The sequence below is a fragment of the Gekko japonicus genome, unplaced genomic scaffold (assembly GCF_001447785.1).
Source record: "Gekko japonicus isolate JY-2015 unplaced genomic scaffold, Gekko_japonicus_V1.1 scaffold1963, whole genome shotgun sequence".
Lineage (NCBI taxonomy): Eukaryota > Metazoa > Chordata > Lepidosauria > Squamata > Gekkonidae > Gekko > Gekko japonicus.
This window is the reverse complement of record NW_015160276.1, coordinates 9,621-30,403: the sequence shown is the minus strand read 5'-3', so window position 1 is coordinate 30,403 and position 20,783 is coordinate 9,621. Positions and strand designations below refer to the sequence as shown.

Below are 20,783 nucleotides of genomic sequence, written 5' to 3'. Positions count from 1 at the left end.
TCTGTAGATTCCCTCTTTTGTAGTAAAAGGAGGTGATACGAAAAACTCACCCACAAAAATGGTGAAGGAGTATTTAGTATTCTCAAAAACTGAAATCTTGACTGTTGTTGTTGCTCTGCTGAAGTAATTCAAGCATGTCTCCTTCCAGCATTTGGGCACAAATCGATAAATCGATTAGTGGAATCCTTACAGAAATAGCGAGTTCCAAATGTGGATTAAGTTTTGACCTGCATCTGATCAAGAAGTTTACCTTTTGTTCAACTGCTTTCATAGTGCCTTGACCACAAACACACATCTGCCCATACAAACAGTATCGATCAATATTATTTTCTGTAGGAACACTGAGGAGCTTGAAAGAATTATGTAGATATAATGATATCTGATTTTAATTGTTCAGACAGATGCTCTGGTTCATAGATCATAAGTACCCCTTCTGATTTTACATTGTTATGCTTGGGGAAAAATAAGTACATTTCACTAAAATTTCTGTTTCATGCAATTTATGGTGCTATCTGCTACTTTTTAAAGTTTAAAATGAAAACTGTTTATTGTTTACTTAGGTAATGATTTGGGTCCCCCAGCAACTAAGGCTGCAAACAAGTTTGAAGGGATGTCTCAACAGTCAGGGTAAGATTTTATATTATCTTTGAGATTCTCTATAGATATGCAAGATTATTAATCTGTATGTGGCTAAACTTTCATGGATCTGTAAAAATACATATTTGGAATAGAACTCATTTTTGGTTCTTAATCGGCTGTGTCATTTCACTAGTTTGTACAGGCTTTTGCTGGATGCATGTTTCAGGTAGCAGGTAATGTAAGGCTCTCCCAGGCCATGTCTTCACAGCCCCGCGTTCCCCCCATTTGAATATCTCCTTTAACGGGGGGGGGGGGGAGCTTTTCATAGCAAAGGAGTCTTGGCAGGGCAAACGTAGCACTCTGGCTTCACTTTGCCCATCCTCATTATGTCACCTTGCAGATGATTAAATGTGTCATTACTGTTTCCCAAACCATGATTAAATGTAGGGAAGTGAATGGCAGGGGAAAAGTTTCTATGTTTGCTACTTAAACGCATGCAAGATTTTTTTTTTTCCAGATTTGGGTATATTAGACCAAAAAAATCAGTATTTCCCAATATTCCCGAATTCTAATACCTGTATGGTATTCGGATTGGGTAATATTCGGGCATCTTGAATTTTTGAGGTACCATCAAAGTCAATGGCAATGGCAAATCTATCCTAGAATCATAGAGTTGGAAGGACCTCCAGGGTCATCTAGTCCAACCCCTTGCACAATGCAGGAGATTCACAAATACCTTCCCCTCCATACCCCCAGTGACCGGTGTTTCACTGTTCCATGCCCAGAAGATAACAAAAAAATCTCCAGGCTCTCCAGTCAAACTGGCCTGGAGAAAAAGTGGCAATCAGCATTTCCCTGAGCATGTAAGGAAGGGCCACAAGCACAAGAACTAAGCACTGAGGCAACCCTTCCTGCCCTCCCTCTCATGATCTGCCTAAGTTCACAGAATCAGCATTGCTGTCAGATGGCCATCTAGCTTCTGTTTGAAAACCTCCAAAGAAGTTGAGCCCACCACCACTTGAGGAAGCCTGTTCCACTGAGGAACTGCTCTAACTTTCTTTCTAATGTATAGCCGAAAACTCTTCTAATTTAATTTCAACCCATTGGTTCTGGTCTGACCTCCTGGGGGTTGAGGTAGAGGCACCAAATCTGCAGCATAGCTGCTGGAGCCTCTCCTCAAGAGAACCCCCAAGTTTTAAAAAGATTGGACCAGGGGATTCAATTCTGTGGACACCCAGAGAAAACGCCCCTATCCTCCATTGTTTTCAATGGGGGGTGGGGTAGCAAGGCAATACAAGCCCAGCAGAATGTCCCAGAGAATCTCTGCAGTAGAAAGTGAATTGGGGGAGGGCATTTTTGCAAGGCCAGCAGCAAAACTATTGCAGTGTGCCCAGCAGAACCAGTGCCACTGTGGCAGTGCTAAAACCCAACATGATTAGTGTCAGATCTGAGAATCTCTGAAATAGAAACTGAGAGGGGGGCATTTCTGCAAGGACAGCAGAACCAGTGCATTGTACTAGTGCCCAGCAGCAGAACCCAGCACCAACCCAACAGGACTGATGTCAAGCACAGATTCACAATGTAAACTAAAACCTAAGAATAAGACCAAAGGGAACAACAACAACAAGTCCTGAGGCTCTTGGCCTCACCCCTCATGCATACAACCACCAGGCCCAAACAACTCGGAACAAAAAAACCCGACTTCAAGCCACAAAACCAGAAGTAACTAAAACCGAAGAATAAAACCAAAGGGAACAAAAAAAACTCCTGAGGCCCTTGGCCTCACCCCCTCCCCTACCTACCACCCACCAAGTCCAAAGAACAACTAACGGTAAAATAATTTTTTTTTAAAAAAACGTGTTGTTCAGTCATAAGAACATAAGAACATAAGAGATGCCAATGTTGGATCAGGCCAAAGGCCCATCTAGTCCAACTCTCTGTCACACAGTGGCCAAAAATACCAGGGGCCATCAGGAGGTCCCCCAGTGGGGCCAGGACATTAGAAGCCCTCCCACTGTTGACCCCCCCCAAGCACCAAGAAGACAGAGCATCACTTGCCCCAGAGTCCCTATCTACACCTTGTGGCTAATAGCCACTGATGGACCTCTGCTCCATATGCTTATCTAATTCCCTTTTGAAGCCGTCCATGCTTGTAGCTGCCACCACTTCCTGTGGCAGTGAATTCCAAGTGTTAATCACTCTTTGGGTGAAGAAGTACTTCCTTTTATCCGTTCTAACCCGACCGCTCAGCAATTTCATGGAGTGCCCACGAGATCTTGTATTGTGAGAAAGGGAGAAAAGTACCTCTTTCTCTACCTGCTCTTTCCCATGCATAATCTTGTAAACCTCAACCATGTCACTCCTCAGTCGTCTTTTCTCCAAGTCGGACCAGTTGCTGTCTTCACTCTTCTCCAGGCAGGCAGAACCTAATCCGAAGTCCACAGCAGAGTCTCCCAGGCAGCAGGAGTCAGGGTCAGAGCAGCAGCTGGAGCCAAAGCCAACGCACACTCTCCAAACCTCTCTCAGCAGTGGAGTCAAGCTCAGCCAGACCCTTGCTTTTATACTCTTTGCCCATGCACATAAGAATTTCAAAAAAAGAACAGACTTCTGTGATTAGCTAAAGAGCAGTGTTCCCCCAACCTGAAATCTTATTTGCCAAATTGGCACTACTCCTTCCCCCCTCCCCCCTGTTCCCTGGGAAATGGGTGGGGAAGACAAGGTAGTTATTTAGTTGGACTTCACATTTTAAGCCAACAACCTTGCAAGTTGCAAACCTGCAATGCAATACCATTTGCAAAATCATTGCAATGATTGGCTCTGAGGCACTACAGCCTCCCCCTAAGGTGCTTTTGCCATTGGGCTGCAGAGATGCCTCTGCCCCCTGCCTCCTGTTGCACTAGAAACCAGAGCAAAAGGCAGGAAAGAGCCCTAGAGGAGAACTGAACTTTGCAGGCCTTTAAATCTCTCCACCAGCAGCTGTTTGGTATAGCCAAATATATCCGAAAAAAGCCAAACAAATTCAGCTTTGTTCAGTATCAGCTATACTGGAAGCTAGTCAGATTCTCTGATCTGTATTCGGCTTAAAAATACCATCAAAATACTGGTAAGGATTTGCTACAGTTTTGCTAGAGTTACTGCAGAAAGACAGGCAACCAGTCAGTTAGAAGTTTTTGTAGAGCCAGAACAAGGTTTATAGAATTGAAACAAGCCGCTGTTTTTTTTGTTTTATATATCCACAGACAGATACGATAGTCAAGTGTGGGCCAACCTGCCAATATGGGTTGTGGCCAGACTGACTATAAACAGATGTTTCTACAAACTTGGGGAATCCCAGGTTTGCAGAAAAATCTGGGAACTTAAAAGCATACACTTGGAGGTCAACTCCTCCCCCCCCCCTTATCGTTGCTCTGCAGAGCTGGAGTCGGCAGACTCCAGGAGCCTTTCTGGGCTTGGGTGCAGTGGCAATGGACTCTGGAAGCTGCTGCGGCCGGGCTCAAAAGTGGGTGGTGAGGCCTGGAGTGGTGCTGGGCTCAGTGATGGAGGGAAGATGAGATTCAACTCCCCAGGATTCTTGCAGAGTGTGTGTGCGCACGCGTGCGCGCGCTGTTTTTATTGTTCTCCCTACTGTAGCTCCTGCTGTTGAAGAAAAGAGTTTGGGTTGGGTCTTGCCAACTTTTATTCTCCCCAGGATTCTTGCAGAGTGTGTGCGTGCGCGCGCGCGCTGTTTTTATTGTTCTCCCTACGGTAGCTCCTGCTGTTGAAGAAAATAGTTTGGGTTGGGTCTTGCCAACTTTTATTTATTTATTTATTTGTTCGATTTTTATCCCGCCCTCCCAGTCGAGGCAGGCTCAGGGTGGCTTACAGTAAAAGATTAAAAATATATTAAAACATAAGTGCTGCTTAATACAGTACAACACCATAAAATACAAAAAACGTAAATGAATCACAGTACAGTAAAATAAAGTGCTGGTGTCAATACGTCCCCGTGGCCATAATAAAATGGTCCGAAACATGCCCCTCCCCGGTCAGTTGTCCAGCTCAGCAGCAGTAGGTGTTAACATAGGGCCTTGATGTTCCAGTTGGTATTGTTGGTGTTGCTAGTGTTGTCAGTATTGTCAGTTGGTTTATGTTGGTTTAAATGGGAGGAGAGACACCTGATTGCTTTCATCACTGTCCTGTGTGGCTTTTTGCCAACACTGGCCCTGTAATCCCCAGAATAGCCTTTGGGGGGGAATAAAAAGGGCTCTTCCTCTCTTTTGTGCTTGCAGAAAAGATGGTAAGATCTTTAAACTGTCCAGTAGCTTGTCTTTCAGTGTTGAAAATCTCAAATGAAGCCGCTTGCACCCATTCAGGAGGTGCAGTGGGGAAAGGAAGGGTTAGAAAATGCTGTAGCTTGGATGAAAGTTCCCCAACTGTGTATTCACAAATTTAGCTAGCAGCTTTTTCACTGCATAGCCATCTTTACTTGTAAATTTCAGCTGTTCTGCAAATATTGGCAGATTATGATGACACATTGTCCTTCAATGTTTCTTGTATTATAGTCATATCTAGAGATGCAGTTATCTCAGAGTAATTATCCGTACTGGCAAACCATGTATGTGATTTTTTATTCTTACAAAGCCAGCTGTGCTGACTTTCATAAAATGGCCTAGGATTCTCTCCAGACCCATAAAGGACAATAAAGTGGTTTTAAGCCTATTTAGTTTCTTGCTCGATCAGATGCCATATTCTGAAAGTAACAATCCTAGCGTGTATCTGTCTGTATGAGTCTATAATTCGCAAAAATCTTTCCACAGGGCTATCTCTTTATTTATCCCAAGTGGGAACCCAAAACAGCTTATCATTCTCCACCCTGTCCTTATAAAAACAACCTTGTCAGGTAATTCAGGCTGGGAAAATTTGAAAGGCTTAAGATAATTTATCAAGCTTCCACGGCAGAGTGGGGATTCAAACCCAGTTACGCCAGGTCCTAGTCTGACCCTCTAACTGCCATGCCAGCTCTCATGGTAGGTGTTGAAGTTCCTGATAAAGCCTGTATGTATTTGTAGCTGTTGATCCTGCCTGATAGGCTTGTGTGCAGTCCTCGGAATCCAAAGAACCAGGGCTTTTTTTGTAGAAAAAGCCCAGCAGGAACTCATTAGCATAATAGGCCATACCCAACAGCAGGAACTCATTAGCATATCAGGCCACACCCTGACAGCACAGCTCATTCACATATTAGGCCACACCCCCATGTTACCAGAAGCGTGGTCATCCTGCCACACCCACCTTTTCCTTCTTATTCTCTTTATTTTGTTTGTTCTCAAAACCCAGGGCTTTTTGCATGTTAGGCCACACACCCCTAATTGTAGCCAATCCTAGTGAGTTTCTGCTGTTGGGTGTGGCCTATTATGCTAATGAGTTCCTGCTGGGCATGGCCAACTTGGGAGCCAGCCGGAACTCCGTTCCTGTGCGTTCCTGCCCAAAAATAGCCCTGCAAGAACTAACTTGCTCCAGTGGAGATAGATCAAGATGAGTAGCCATGTTAGTCTGTCTGTCGTAGTAGAAAAGAGCAAGAGTCCAGTAGCACCTTAAAGACTAACAAAATCTGTGGCAGGGGATGAGCTTTCGTGAGTCTCTGCTTACTGTTCTGCAGAAGTGAACAGCGACTCACAGAAGCTCATCCCGTGCCACGGATTTTGTTAATCTTTAAGGTGCAACTTAGACTCTTGCTCTTTTCTATTGCTCCAGTGCCACGTTTTCCATTCTGAGTTCTTATGGTCTCTTATATGGACAGCTCAAGACAACCTCTTCTAGAGTTCTTGTACTAACTCCTTTTCTAAACATACATAGTTAACTACGTCTAATGGGTAGCTGTAATACTGTGGGAAGGTTTATTAATCTTTTTTCTTAAGTTTGAATACATCAAGCTCACTCTCAGCCTGACTGTGAGATATCTGATCTGTCCTGTGGGAAATGTTTGCACTGGTGAACTTCCTGACTGGTACTCTAAATATATGAAACATCTGGGTATTTCAATATCAGGATTAAGTTGTAATCTTGTACCTCTCTGTTCATCAGCACCAGTACTGCTAAGACTGCACTGGGCCCAAGAGTTCTTCCCAAACTACCTCAAAAAGGTAAGCACTGTTCAAAATGTGTATCTGTTGTATATGCTTTAGAATTTTATCTGGAAGAAGGGGAAGAGGTAAATAAAAATCCATGCAAGAAAGTGATAACTTGCTGTAATGGACTTGCCTGATGTGGGGTAAAGCCTGTTTGTTTGCTGGTTGGTTGGTTGGTTTGTTTAACATTGCAACCTTAGAGGAAGACAAAACAAGCCCTGTAGCGCTGCCTTATATTTATATGAAGGTTGCATGCATGCTTCCTGAGCTAGCTGAAAGAATGAGATAGCCATGGAAGTAATCACTGTAGGGCTACCCTATGTTTCCATGAATTGGCACATAGGCCAGGAGACACGATGAGGGTGCCACATGTATGCATCCATTGTAATATTGTTTTGTCACAAAACTGCTTGGTTGTACGTGGGTCTTCATTTCTGCTTCTGATACTTGGGCATTGATGGGTATCTGAGATAATCCCGCAGTGGTGGGTAACTAGCAGCAACAGAACGAGCGGGAGCAATAGGTATGAAGTAGGGTTTTGTGTTTTTTTAATGCTGATACTGAAATTTGCTTTCTGTTTCAGTGGCACTAAGAAAAATAGAAACCATTCATCTTCCTTCAATCGATAAGTCCTCTCATTTGGAAATCTTCCAGAAGTCAGCATCGCTTTCTATTGATCTACCACAGAGACCCCAACCAGGAGACTTGCCCCCAAAGCCGCAGCCTGTGGAGCTCCCCCAGAAACCTCAGATTGGAGACTTACCCCCCAAACCAGGAGAACTGCCTCCGAAACCTCAGCTAGGCGATCTGCCGCCAAAACCACAGTTAGCAGATTTACCCCCCAAGCCACAAGTGAAGGACCTTCCTCCAAAACCTCAGCTGGGAGATACTTTGGCTAAGATTCAAGGTGGAGAAGTATCACCAAAGCCTCAGCCCTTGGAGGTAAATCAAAAATCTCATTCTGTGGATCTTTCTCCAAAGGTACAGTCTAGAGAGACCATCCAAAAGCAAGCATCAGAAGACTCCAATGATGTAACACATGCATTGCCAGAGACCCCAGTGCCACTCCCTAGAAAGATAAACACGGTATGTAGAATTTTTATTCTTGTATTGCAGAAGGGCTTTGCTGCTGCTGTCAACGTTTGTCTAGGACTTGCGCAATCCTATATGGTGGATCTCTGGAAAATGTACATTTTAATTACCCGGCACACACACACCCCATCACAATTAGTACAGAATACAAAGCCAAAAGTTATCCAGCACAGCAAAATATTAATTTCTTTATCTTTTAAAATTATTAATCACATTATATGACCTGGATAGCCCAGGCTAGCCTGATCTTGTCAGATCTTGAAAGGGTCGGCCCTGGCTAGTATTTGGACGGGAGACCTCCAAGGAAGTCTAGGATAGCTACACAGAGGCAGGCAATGGCAAACCACCTCTGACTATCTCTTGCCTGGAAAACCCTAAGAGGGCACCATAAATCAGCTGTGACTTGATGACAAAAACAACAAATGTCATAATTCACCAAACTGATTAAAGCAGTAACCGCCTTAGGAGTAATGATGCTCAGGGAAGCTGAAAGAGATGCCGTCAGCCTTTGTTTTGTGGTTGTTTTTGCCGTCAAGTCGCAGCTGACCCATGGCAACCCCATAAGGGTTTTCAAGGCAAGAGACATTCAAGAAGAAAAGAAGAAGAGATTGGATTTATACCCCGCCCTTCACTACCCAAAGGTGTCTCAGAGCGGCTTACAAATTCCTTTCCCTTCCCTTCCCCTCCCCACAACCTGAACAGAAACTGCTCTTTTTCAAGGACAGCTCTTATCAGAACTATGGCTTGCCCAAGGTCATCCAGCCAGGTGCAAGCGGAGGAGTGGGGAATCAAACCCGGTTCTCCCAGATTAGAGTCCGCGCACTTAACCACAACACCAAACTGGCTCTCAGAGGTGGTTTGCCATTGCTTTCCTCTGCACCATGAAGCTGGTAATCCTTGGAGGTCTCCCATCCGAATACCAGCCAGGGCCAACCCTGCTTAGTTTCCAGGATCTGATGTTTTTGGGCTTAGCCTGGGCTTTCCAGGTCGGTGCACAATCAGCCTAGCAGCAACGAAAATTCAATGAAACAGTGATCTGTAAGCACCAAACAAATGATAGTTGGATGGCTTAGCAACACGTGAGCCTAGCAGATCTGCATACCAAAACCAAACTCCCGTAAGTCATATACTTAATGGCTTGTTTCATGCAAGCCAACCTATTAAAAAAATGCAACGGCACAAAAGGCGGGGGGAAACAACTCCCCACTTACAATGAAAAATGTATAAACATTATATTTAGAAAGCTTATACAGTTACATAGAAGAAATACATACATCAGAATCCGAAATAATCCAACGACAGCTCAAAAGAAAACATGAATGAGAAAATTATGAAAGAACTGAACGACGACATTGAAAGTCAGCCGCAAATCATAAAGTTGGAAGCCTAATGAATAACATATATTGGGGGTGCTAGTAGGACATTTCGAGCAACGTTATTCAGATAAATGTTTTTCAAATATATATTAATTATACATGTTGTTCATTAGGCTTGGTTTAATTGAACTATGATTAGTGTGATCATCCAAAAGCAGACCCTCCACTAATTTTGGTTATCTGGGCTTCAGGAAACCAGGAGTTGAAACCATGGTTTGAATCTGGTATTTTTAGCCATGATTACTTAACCATGGTTTTCCATGATGTGCAGGCATAATACATTTTGGCTTCTTCCCTGGCACCACACTACAGGCCGGGATGCCAATGAGCTCTCTGTGGGGGGAGGAACATAGATTTTTATCCTAAGTTCCATGGAATGGGGGAGGGGAGAGATCCTCACAGCAACACTGTGAGGCTAAAAGAAAGTGACTGGCCCAAGCCTTTTGAACTTATGCGTTTCCAGTCACAGTCTAACCACTGCACCACCATGGTGGCTTTGAGGAACAGTCGTTCCCATATGGCAGCAGGCTTCTTTAGTTTCCCTGTGGCTGGTAATACAGTGCAGTGGCAACGGGTTCCTCGCAGCAGGTTTCCCCAGTACAGGTAGGGTTTTTCCTCCCAGTGATTTAATAGCATTGTATCAATATACTGCTGTATCAATATACCACTATACTAAAATATGCATTTGGTTCTCTGAATTCCCAGCCTGCCTGCCTGCCTGCCTGCCTGCCTTTTTTCCTTCTCTCCCCCCTCCCTCCCCCCATCTCTTTCTTTCTTTCTTTCTTTCTTTCTTTCTTTCTTTCTTTCTTTCTTTCTCTCTCTCTCTTTCTTTCTTTCTTTCTTTCTTTCTTTCTTTCTTTCTTTCTTTCTTTCTTTCTTTCTTTCTTTCTTTCTTTCTTTCTTTCTTTCTCTTTCCACAAGGTATAGATAGGGACTCTGGGGCGAGTGATGTTCTGTCTTCTTGATGCTTGGGGGGGGGGAGGTCAACAGTGGGAGGGCTTCTAATGTCCTGGCCCCACTGGTGGACCTCCTGATGGCACCTGGTATTTTTGGCCACTGTGTGGCAGAGTCTTGGACTGGATGGGCCTTTGGCCTGATCCAACATTGGCTTCTCTTATGTTATGTTCTTCTTATGCAGAATATACAAGTTCTGAATCTAAGTAAATAATTTCTACTGCAGTTCAGCGGGAAAAAAAAACATTTATGTGGTACTCGAAGCCCATGCCACAGGGTTAGGTTACAGATACTCTTAACTAGCGGATCTGATGTGCTACATGCACAAGATGATGCTAAGTAATTGGGGCGGGGGGATAGAGAGAAGCTGTGTGTGTGAGTGAGAGAGAGAGAGAGACTTTGTCCAAGTTCTTATATGAACTCTCAGGTTGTGCACTTGGCATTGCCCCCAAAATCCCTGTGCTGCTTCTCAGAGTGGCAGTTTTTAAAGTGTTTTAGGAAACATGTAAAATTATTTTCAGACATCTGAATGTTCTAAGCTGTAGAAAGAATTAGAATATTTATTTTGTTAACTAAGGCTAAAAGAAGTGTTTCCCTAGGAAAAGAAATGGATTGTTTTAAAAGGTTTTTAAGGGGAGGATATTCTTAAACAAGGGCACAAACATGCTGATTTGTCAGTGGTTTGCTAGTATCAAACCGTACATATATAACAAACATTTCCTCATCCTTAAAAAAAAACCTTTCTGAACTAAAATATTTTTTTTTAAGGGGAAGAACAAAGTTAGGAGAGTGAAGACAATCTATGATTGCCAAGCAGACAATGATGACGAGCTTACATTTGTTGAAGGAGAAATTATCATTGTAACTGGTGAAGAGGACCAAGAGTGGTGGGTATGTATCGTTCTGCATTTTGCTTTTTAAAAAGTAAGATGGATCTTCTGTAAAAGAAGAATCACCCAGCAGTCGCTGAGGTGATGTATTTGTGTTACTTCACAGGGAAGCAGTGCTGCCTTGGAATGTTCCCCAATTGCTAACTGTTTGTCACGTTTTGCTTGAGCACTGCTAGATCAAGATGGGTAGCCATGTTTGTCTGTCTGTAGCAGTAGATAAGAGCAAGAGTCCAGTAGCACCTTAAAGACTAACAAAATATGTGGCAGGGTGTGAGCTTCCATGAGTCACTACTCGCTTCTTCAGATGACTCACAGAAGCTCATACCGTGCCACAAAGGTTGTTAGTCTCTAAGGTGCTACTGGACTCTTGCTCTTTAGAACTGCTAGTCAGGTTCTGCTGTTCAAAGTTCACCTCCGTTAAAATCAGTGTGCATTTTATTTACATTATTTATAGTTTGCCTTTCTGACTTGGATTCTAGTAGGGTTACACAGAGTGAGTCATTGCAGTCAACCAGATGGGGCATTCAAGAAACAACGAAATAGGGGTTTGGGTTGTAGAACCAACCAGACGTCTATCATTAGCTTCAGTGGGAGAATGACTGTATCCAGGACTTTTTTTGTAGAAAAAGCCCAGCAGGAACTCATTAGCATAATAGGCCACACCCAATAGCAGAAACTCATTAGCCTATTGGGCCTCAGCCCTGACAGCACCACTCATTAGCATATTAGGCCGCACCCCCATGTTACCAGAAGTGTGGTCATCCAGCCACATCCACCTTTTGCTTCTTATTCTGTTTACCTTGTTTGTTGTCAAAACCCAGAGCTTTTTTTGTAGCAGGAACGTCTTTGCATTTTAGGCCACACACCCCTAATGTAGCCAATCCTAATGAGTTTCTGCTGTTGGGTGTAGCCTGTTATGCTAATGAGTTCCTGCTGGGCGTGGCCAACTCAGGAGCCAGACGGAATTCCGTTCCTGTGCGTTCCTGCCCAAAAATAGCCCTGACTGTATCCAATCAGCTGCTCTGTAAGGCAAAATCGGGATAGGGTCAGGAATAAGTTTCCTCATTCTAGTAGTACAGGAGTATGAACCACACTGATACCCGAATGCAGCAGAATGCCCCAAAATTGCACCAGAGCAGGAACTGAGGACACGACCACACCACAGCTTTCTGCATCAAAAGAGAGTGGAAAGAAAGGAGCGAGGTCCTGTGAGCACAACTAGGAACCCCCTCATAAGGTGTGATGATTAAAAAAATGGATATTTAGGACAAAATCCAAAGGGCCATGCAAACAGCGTCATGCATTTAATGAAATTTTGGACGATATTTTTAGGACAAAGCCCTTCATGACCTGGGGCCCGCTTATTTGAAGGCCCACATATCCCTACATGTTCCTGTAGCATGGCAGTTTTGTTTTTCCCAGCAAAGTTTACTGTCAGTAATTCCTTCCTCCTTGTCTGAGCTGTGTTTGGCAATAACCTGTGCCCGGGTTTTCTCAGTGGCGGCCCTATTCCTCTGGAACAGCCTCCCAGAGATGGGTCCTACCCGCCTGGCTTTCCAGCGGGACAGCGGAATTGAGTTTTCCCCAGAGAGCTTTTTGGAGAGCCAGGTAAAGGGAGAATAGCCTGCTTGGTGGGTAGCCGGAAACCGGTTTTTAATGTTTATTTAGGCCAGGCTGGCCTGATCTCATCAGAACTTGGAAGGTAAGCAGAGTCAGCCCTGGTTAGTGTTTGGATGGGAGACCGCCAAGGAATACCAGGTTCATGTCCTGGAGGCCACCTCTGAAACATCTCTTGCCTTGAAAACCTTATGGGGGGGTCACCATGAGTCAACTACGACTTGGTGGTAGAAACGAAACAAAAACAAGTGTGTCGATGTCTGCTTTTGCAGTAGTTTTATCACGTTATTATCCACTTTGGGTCCTGAGATGCTCAGGAGATAGGAAGACAATTCCCCCCCCCTTTAAAAATGAACAAACAGTAGCACCACCTTCACACCACCCGCCCTCCTTCCCCTCTGCTCTCGGCCCTTCATCTTGTTTCTTTGAAGGCTGTTGGGCGGCGGTCAGAAGTGCCACTGGATTCAGACTTAATGACACCACGTGGCAAAGTGTTTTTGAAACTCTGGAAGCCTCAGCAGCAGTTCATTGTACGCCTTTAACATCTGGCATTCAAAGAGAGAAAAGCAAAGAGAGAAGACCTCCCACTATGCCTGCACATGCACTTACATTCCATACACTGTAATAGGAATACAGAGCGCCGAGGACCATAGGTGATATGGACTGCTGGGTGATAGTTAAAAAAAAAGGGGATTCCAGTTGACCAGTGTATTTGCAGTGGCTGTGACTACAGATATCTGCAAGGCAAAGATGAAGAGCAGAAAGGAAGAAGCATTGTTTTAACCATCCATCTATTGTATGAATGTTGTTTTTATTGATGTACACCGCCCTGAGCCCTGTTCTCTGGGGGAGGGCGGTCTAGAAACCGATGATGATGATGATATCTGTACAGTTAATTGATCCCCAACGGGGAGGAGTGGGGGCCAGAAGGCTTCTGAAACTTCTGTTATTTAAAACTATCCTAGGCCCCGGTCACACGGGCCGGATATCGCGGGGGGGGGCGTGGCTGTTTGCCCCGGAGCGAACTACCGTGCGGCCGCCGGATCATACGTCCCGCCGACGTCCCGTGGTTCAGGGGGAGGTGCCAATCATACGACAATCCTGTGGCACAGCAAAGAAGCGGCGCGATCACAGCAGCAATGGCTAGGCGCCGCTGCCGTGGCGAACGAGGTTGTGGGGTTTTTTAAACCAAAGTGTGCACATGCGCCATTGGGTGCTTGTGCGCATCCCATGGAGACTTGGGGAAAAAACACCTTTTCGCCACGGGACATGGGCGGGCACCGAATGCCACGACCTACCACCGGAAATGCAATCAGACGCCCGCCCTTGCCCCGCGGTTTCCAGAAACTAGTACCTCGGAGGTGCTAGTTTTGTACGGCGCATCTTCAGCGGGAAGACTTGGGTTAGCCACGGGAGCTCTACGCTTCCCAGATGTTGCGGTGTGATCGCGCCCGGAAAATCCGCCTATCTTCCGTCTCTGTAGCGTGGCTAATGCTCCGTGTGACCGCAGCCCTGGGTAGTTTCAAACTAGCTTAATCACAGAGCTGTCCTGAGCTGGGGTCAGGGTGGAGCAGATACTTGTCTCTTGACAATAGTCCTCTGTGCTTTTTGAAGGCAAGAGAACAGACCTGGAGGTTATCTACCTTTTAATAAAGTCAGGTCCGTGACTGAACCTAAGGTGGGTACTTAAATGATTCCTGTTGTCAGCCTAGCTAATACATAGAAGATGTGTATTGTGCAAATACCTGAAAGCGTCTTGTGGGTAACAAGTGCAAGAATACGTGCTTCAGAACACTGCGGTGTCACCGGCCCCTCCAAAACAACATCATATTTTCTTTGTTGCAGATCGGCCACATTGAAGGACAGCCAGAGAGAAAAGGGGTCTTCCCGGTATCCTTTGTCCACATTTTGTCTGATTAAGTTGAATTGGAAACTGGAGCGTTGCACCTCCTTCCTGTAAGACGGACTTTTTAGCATGAAGCAAACAGCTGCTGCCTCCCTGTAATTCCGTGCACAATTGTGGATATATCTGTATATATATATAATGGCTGTTACAGAACGAGAACTCGTTTGTGGCCCGCCCTGTGAGGTGACTTACCCTCGTCTTGTAAATAGACGGTGTTCCTCTGCCTTTGCCAGTATTACGGTAGCCTTGGAACCTGGCCCACCTTCTCGGGCTTGCTAAAGCCATCCTCGGCATCAAGCACTTACATCTCTTTGTCTGTTCGTATGGATGGACCTACCAGCTCTTTAAAATATGGTCGGTCTCATTCCGTTCTGTTTAGCTGTACAGAAATCGCCATTCCAAGTAAACCAGTATTCTTTTAGAAACAGACCCATAGCGGAGAATTTAGATTCAGTTTTCAGAATGAACTGCTTTGGCTCATTTCCAGCCCAGTTTACAGCTACCAATGTACCCAATCTACAGCTTGTGAAATCCACTTCCTCAGTATTTGTTGAAAGTGTTCAATGTATGCATCAAGCAAAAGAAATATTCACTGACGCTACAGATGAAACAGTAGTAATTTACAGAGTGTGTGTGAACAGCATTTTCATGTTTGTATTATATAGTTGCAGTATCTCCCTTATGATATTTACCTCACTTAACACCATCTGTAAGTGTTTAATTAAAACAAAAGAACTTGTATCTAATGAAGGAGAGCATCAGGGACTTTTGGCTGGAGATTTCCTTTCACTGAACCAGGGACATGCAAGAAAAATAGTCTGTTTATGAATTCAGATCTTTCCTTGCAATCTGCATTCATGCAGGAATGTTATATTAGCCCTTAACATTGAGCAATACGACTTTGGGATACTTTGGTTGATCGAAAGATGAGCTGATGCATTTGTTTCTAACTAATTGGCTTCCCTACCCAATAATTTGGCTGTAGGGATTTAAGAAGGTTCCCCCCCCCCCTTCCCCAATAATCTTTTACTCATTGGAGGATATTAATTTGTGATGTTCACTTAGTCTAATAGTCTGGGGAAACAGAAACAGTTAAATGGTTTTGGAAATGAAAGTGAAATATAACCTTTCCTGCAAATTGGCAGCTGTTAATTAGAGAAACCAGAGAGCAATATGTCATTGGGGAGTTACAGTTTACTAAATCCTAATTATGTTTCAGGGTTGAGCTCTGAGGATCCGCCAACAATCATGGAACCACAAAGTTGGTTCGTTTTGACCTGTGGTGGCTTGATAGTTATAAAATTTTATTACTTGCAGCTTCTGCCCTTTCTTTATCCTAATCAAGACTCTTAATATATTAAGGATGTATTCGTTTCCAGTAGGCTATCACTTATTTATTGTTGTTCAGTCTGATGTTTGATCATAACCCAAGCTGAATGCTGTCTTTTGGTTTATGATCAACAGGAGCGGCTTGTTGTGCGACTCCCATGTGTCCTGCTGGGTTCACCTAGCAATATAACATTGCTTGAAGGCAATATTACTTTGGCAACAGTCCATCTTCCCCCCCCCTTTTATACTTTGAAACTGATTCTGTCTGTGATTCCGCGTCAAAGTGTTTCCCGTCACTAAAGCACAAGTTCAGATTAATCTTTCCAAGGCTTTTCGCTTTTGACATCTTACAAACCTGTACTCAGTGAATATTTATTTTTATTTAAATGGTTAACATGCAAAAAATAAATAATCAATTTAAAGAAGTCGTGCATGAAGAATAGCAAAAAAATATTTATCAGACATTATTGGAAATCGGTGTTTTTTTAAACAAACAAACAAAAAACCCCACAATTGCTTCCTCCATCTCACGACACATTTTGTTGAAAGAGATTAAGCGTGGCAAACGAGAGAATGAGCCAACTGGCGTCGCCTCTGCAGTGTTACCAGTGTCAGTGTTTTCCAGACTCCTGCTGTTTATACAAAAGCCAGAACTCAAATGACTTCGCATTCCATGTTGCTTCAGATGCATTAAAAGGACAAAACTGATCTACCGTTTCTTTTTCGTCAAGTGTATTTTACAACGATTTCAAAATCCGCCGTTAAAAAAAACGAAGGCAAAACCGCATAAAGAAGATTGAGATGTGTAAAATGATGTAGAGTCAAATGTCTATTATTTTGTATGCTTTTTGAAGTAGTATAATATGAATTTTTTCTAAAAAAATAATAATAATAATAATAAAAGAACAAGAGCTGACTATTCTGGGTGATTTGAGAGTCCATAGGAGAATTTAAAAAAATAATGTATGATATATAGGTTGAGTTTTAAGTACGCGATCATGTTTGAACTCAGAAGAGCCACTATCTGCAATTTTGTACATGGCGTATTTGGGAAGGCTGTTTGGGTTTTTTTTTTCCCCCCGTCCCCCGGAAGAGGGAAGTATGTTCTGCAAAAGGTGCGTCGTTTTACTGTTGAACAGCAATGGCTATTTATTTTTTTATGACCCAATGCTTCAACGTGGATAGAAGGCAGATCTGGTAGTCCCACTTAGTTAGAAACTGAAGACTCCTTTGAATGTCGCAGTCCTCATTACAACCAGTACACCCGTCTCCTCACATGTGTTTAATGTGACAGTTTGAGTACTGTATGTGTTAATTTCTACTTTTTTTAATATTTAAAATTGCTTTTAAATAAATGTATTCAGTTGATCCCAAACACATCTGAATGTCATTTTATCAGCTAGAGCCTTCTGTGGGAGGAAAGAGTAGGTCTCGTTGGCCTAAAACCATACATTGTGTGTGTTTATTTAGTGGGCCAGGAAACTCCATAATATAGGACGAGGCTACAGAAAAGGGAAGCGTAGCAGGTTGATCCAGTGATCTATTTAGGCACCTTTTCGTTTGAGCCATTTGTGCCCATCCTTTCTTCTGATACTGGCACCCAGTGTAGCTTACAAGGCTATGCGGAGCTTAAAACAAGAATTGCCATTTCTGTGTGTACAACGGAGACCATCATGCTCACTAGGGTGTCCTCAGTTATCTGAACAAACAGATGTTTCTGGGTCCCTCGGGTTGTGCTGGGAGCTACAGCGTTCACTGATGGCTGACTACTGGCTGAGAGCCTGTGAGGAATCATTCGTGGCCAAGATTTGTGGCTTCAGGAGGAAGCCCTCTCTCTCTTTTTTTCTCTCTCTCTCTCTTTTAACTCTAAGCAGTTCTCTGTTAAATCCATTCTGGAGCACATTGAGCCCCCCCCGTCAGGCTACGTTTCTAGGTTGTGGTTATTTTGGTTCGTTCACAAAGTCATATCTGCATGCCTGGAGTTCCCTCCTTTAACTTTTAAAGGCCCTTCTAACCCTTCTCAAAAAGAACATTCCAGAGCTGGAAAAAGTACAGAAGAAGGTGACCGAGATTATTAGGGTGGTTGGAGCACCTTGCTTTGTGAGGAACGGTTGAAGTCTGGGACTTTTCATCTTAGGAAAGAGCTGACGAAGGGGGAACGGATGGACAAAAGGAAGCACTGCTTTATACAGAGAGTGATTAAAATGTGGAATTTGCTGCCATAGTCAGTTTGGTTATAGTGGTTAAGTGCGCAGACTCTAATCTGGGAGAACCAGGTTTGATTCCCCACTCCTCCACTTGCACCTGCTGGATGACCTTGGACAAGCCATAGTTCTGATAAGAGCTGTTCTTGAAAGAGAGCAGTTTTTGTCAGAGCTCTCTCAGCCCCACCTACCTCGCACGGTGTCTGTTGTGGGGAGGGGAAGTGAAAGGACTTTGTAAGCCGCTCTGAGACTCCTTTGGGTAGTGAAGGGCGGGGTATAAATCCAATCTCCTCTTCTTCTTCGTCAGAGGATGTAGTGACGGCCACAGGAATAAACAACTTTAAAAGGGGATTAGATAGATCCATGGAGAATAAGTCTATCAGTGGCTACTAGCCATGGTGGCCGAGGGGAACCTCCACATTCAGAGGCACTAATCCTCTGAATCCCAGAGCCAGGGGGCAACATCAGGGGAAGCCTTCGGCTTCTATGCCCTGTTGTTGGCCCTCCAGAGGAACTGGTTGACCACTGTGTGAGACGGGATGCTGGACTAGATGGACTATTAGTCTGATCCAGCAGGGCTCTTCTTATATCCTTACCGTGCCTGTGGCTGTTCTAGTTCTGTGGCTGTGGCTGTCTGCATGGAGGCCATCCAGTCTCCTGTTAGCTATAGTGACAATACTGAATTCTGTACTCTGGGTCCTTACCAAGAACTCTTGTGCATTGCATAAGATCTTGCAATCTCTGTGGATCTGTGCAAAAATCAAACTATTGCCTTTGAAGCTAATAAGAAAATAGTCGTTTGGGCGAATTCACAGGACCGAGCTTTGAGCATGATTGTTGTGGTTATCATGTGCTATCCTCTTTAATTGGTGTGTTTCTAATTAGCTGTAAAATGGTAATGACGCTGCCTTACACCGACTCAGTCCCTTGGTCCATCAGGGTCAGTATTGTCCAGTGTCCACTCAGACTGACAGTGGCATTCCAGGCAGAGGTCTTTCACATCAGCTACTGCCAGATCTTTTGACTGGAGATGCCAAGGATTGAACCTGGGTCCTTCGGCATGCCAAGAGATGCTCTACCACTCAGCCACGGCCCCTCGCTCTTGCCTTCACAGAAGGATGTGCGGTCTGAATGTTAGTGACAAAAAGTTCTTTGTGTGGCGGTCTGTTTAAACAAAGAGTTTAAACTTGTTTAGCTCAGTTTTAGCTGGTGCTAGATGCAAGAGCCCCATTTCACAATCAGAGCCAGTTTGGTGTAGTGGTTAAGTGCACGGACTCTAATCTGGGAGAACCGGGTTTGATTCCCCACTCCTCCACTTGCATCTGGCTGGATGACCTTGGGCAAGCCGTAGCTCTGATAAGAGCTGTTCTTGAAAAAGAGCAGTTTCTGTCAAGAGCTCTCTCTGCCCCGCCTACCTCACAGGGTGTCTGTTGTGGGGAGGGGGAGGAGTTAGTAAGCCGCTTTGAGACACCTTCGGGTAGTGGAGGGCGGGGTATAAATTCAATCTCCTCCTCCTCCTCTTCTTCTTATGAAGAAACCTTCAGTCTTGCACTCAACCCATGGAAAAGGCAGATGGGGCTGACAGGTGGAGACTCCACATCATCTTCTCTCAGACCCCTACTGTGGACAGCGCTGGCTCTTCGGCTTTGAAACGGAGATGAGCACCGCAACCCTAGAGTCAGATTCGACTGGCTTTCGAGCAAGGGAACCTTTACTTTACCTTTAACCAGAAACAGGACTGGGGCTTTTTTGGAGACGTTTGACTTTTATGGCACATCAGAACAAGCACTCTGTGTTCACACTGAGCCACGCACAATGCAGTTGGCGACAGTCCAGCTTCCTAAGGCACTCTGAAAGGTGACGCACTTCAGTTTGTAGCTGGAAATTTATTTCCCAGGTGGGTGGCTTTTATCTGGCCTCGCATCACTTATAAATGTACTACGATCTTTATGAAAAGGCCTCTTAAGTGGGAGGGAACAAACGATTCCTGTGCATTGTCTTGAGTGAACCTGGCTTGCGGTTATATAACGGCATTGGGATGGAAGTGTAGGCAACCTGAGAGTTCCTACTTGGCTTCTACAATGCGTGGAGTTGAAAGCAATCTTCTAAGTTGCACGTTACATAAGGCACCTTACTCTTAAAGCATGCTACAAACTGTGCTGTTAATCTACTACCTCGTGTACAAGACATGTCCATGGTATCTGAGGCAGCGTAGAAGAGTCTTGTGTTTAGACACAAGGTTTCCATTCTAGCAATGAGTATTATTAAGCCCAGTCAAAACCAACACGTGACCTTCTGCTGGGATATTCCACTATGCAGGTGCTGAACTACATCTTGATACAAATTCGAGAGGTGGTCTTCGTTTCGTGGCCAGTCATCTCTCCCGCCCATATATTCCAGCTTTCATGTTACGCATATGGAGTCCCTCCACACAGCTAGGGAGGAAAGGTGATCGTGGACTAGCCTGCGCCTGGGTCTTCTACGGTGCGATGAAGGAGGGCTTGCGTGTGAATGCAGCTCTGACTTTAGAACCCGAAACTTCCCCATCAAAGTGGGATAGACCTCGTGTTACATGTGCTGTAATGATAGGTTGTATAGCTACATTTCTGTAGGAGCGTCCTCTCTCGGGAAGTTGCCTGGAGGTTGCTGTTACAGAAGTAGGAAATGCTATATAAGGAATGCTGATAGACTCAAGATGCGAGTCCAGCAGCGGCTTAGAGACCAGTAAGAGT

General features: G+C 44.4%; 1 protein-coding gene across 1 annotated transcript in view; it reads left to right on the top strand.

Annotated features, from left to right (window-relative positions):
* The window catches only part of ASAP1 (ArfGAP with SH3 domain, ankyrin repeat and PH domain 1), a 270,879-nt gene extending 253,665 nt beyond the window's left edge, over positions 1-17,214 (top strand). Inside the window, exons 27-31 of the mRNA XM_015415263.1 lie at positions 561-627; positions 6,640-6,698; positions 7,267-7,769; positions 10,874-10,996; positions 14,458-17,214. Coding sequence (XP_015270749.1) covers positions 561-627; positions 6,640-6,698; positions 7,267-7,769; positions 10,874-10,996; positions 14,458-14,532 — 827 coding nt within the window. The 3' untranslated portion in view covers positions 14,533-17,214. The remainder of the gene's footprint in view (positions 1-560; positions 628-6,639; positions 6,699-7,266; positions 7,770-10,873; positions 10,997-14,457) is intronic.
* Positions 17,215-20,783: the final 3,569 nt, after the last annotated feature.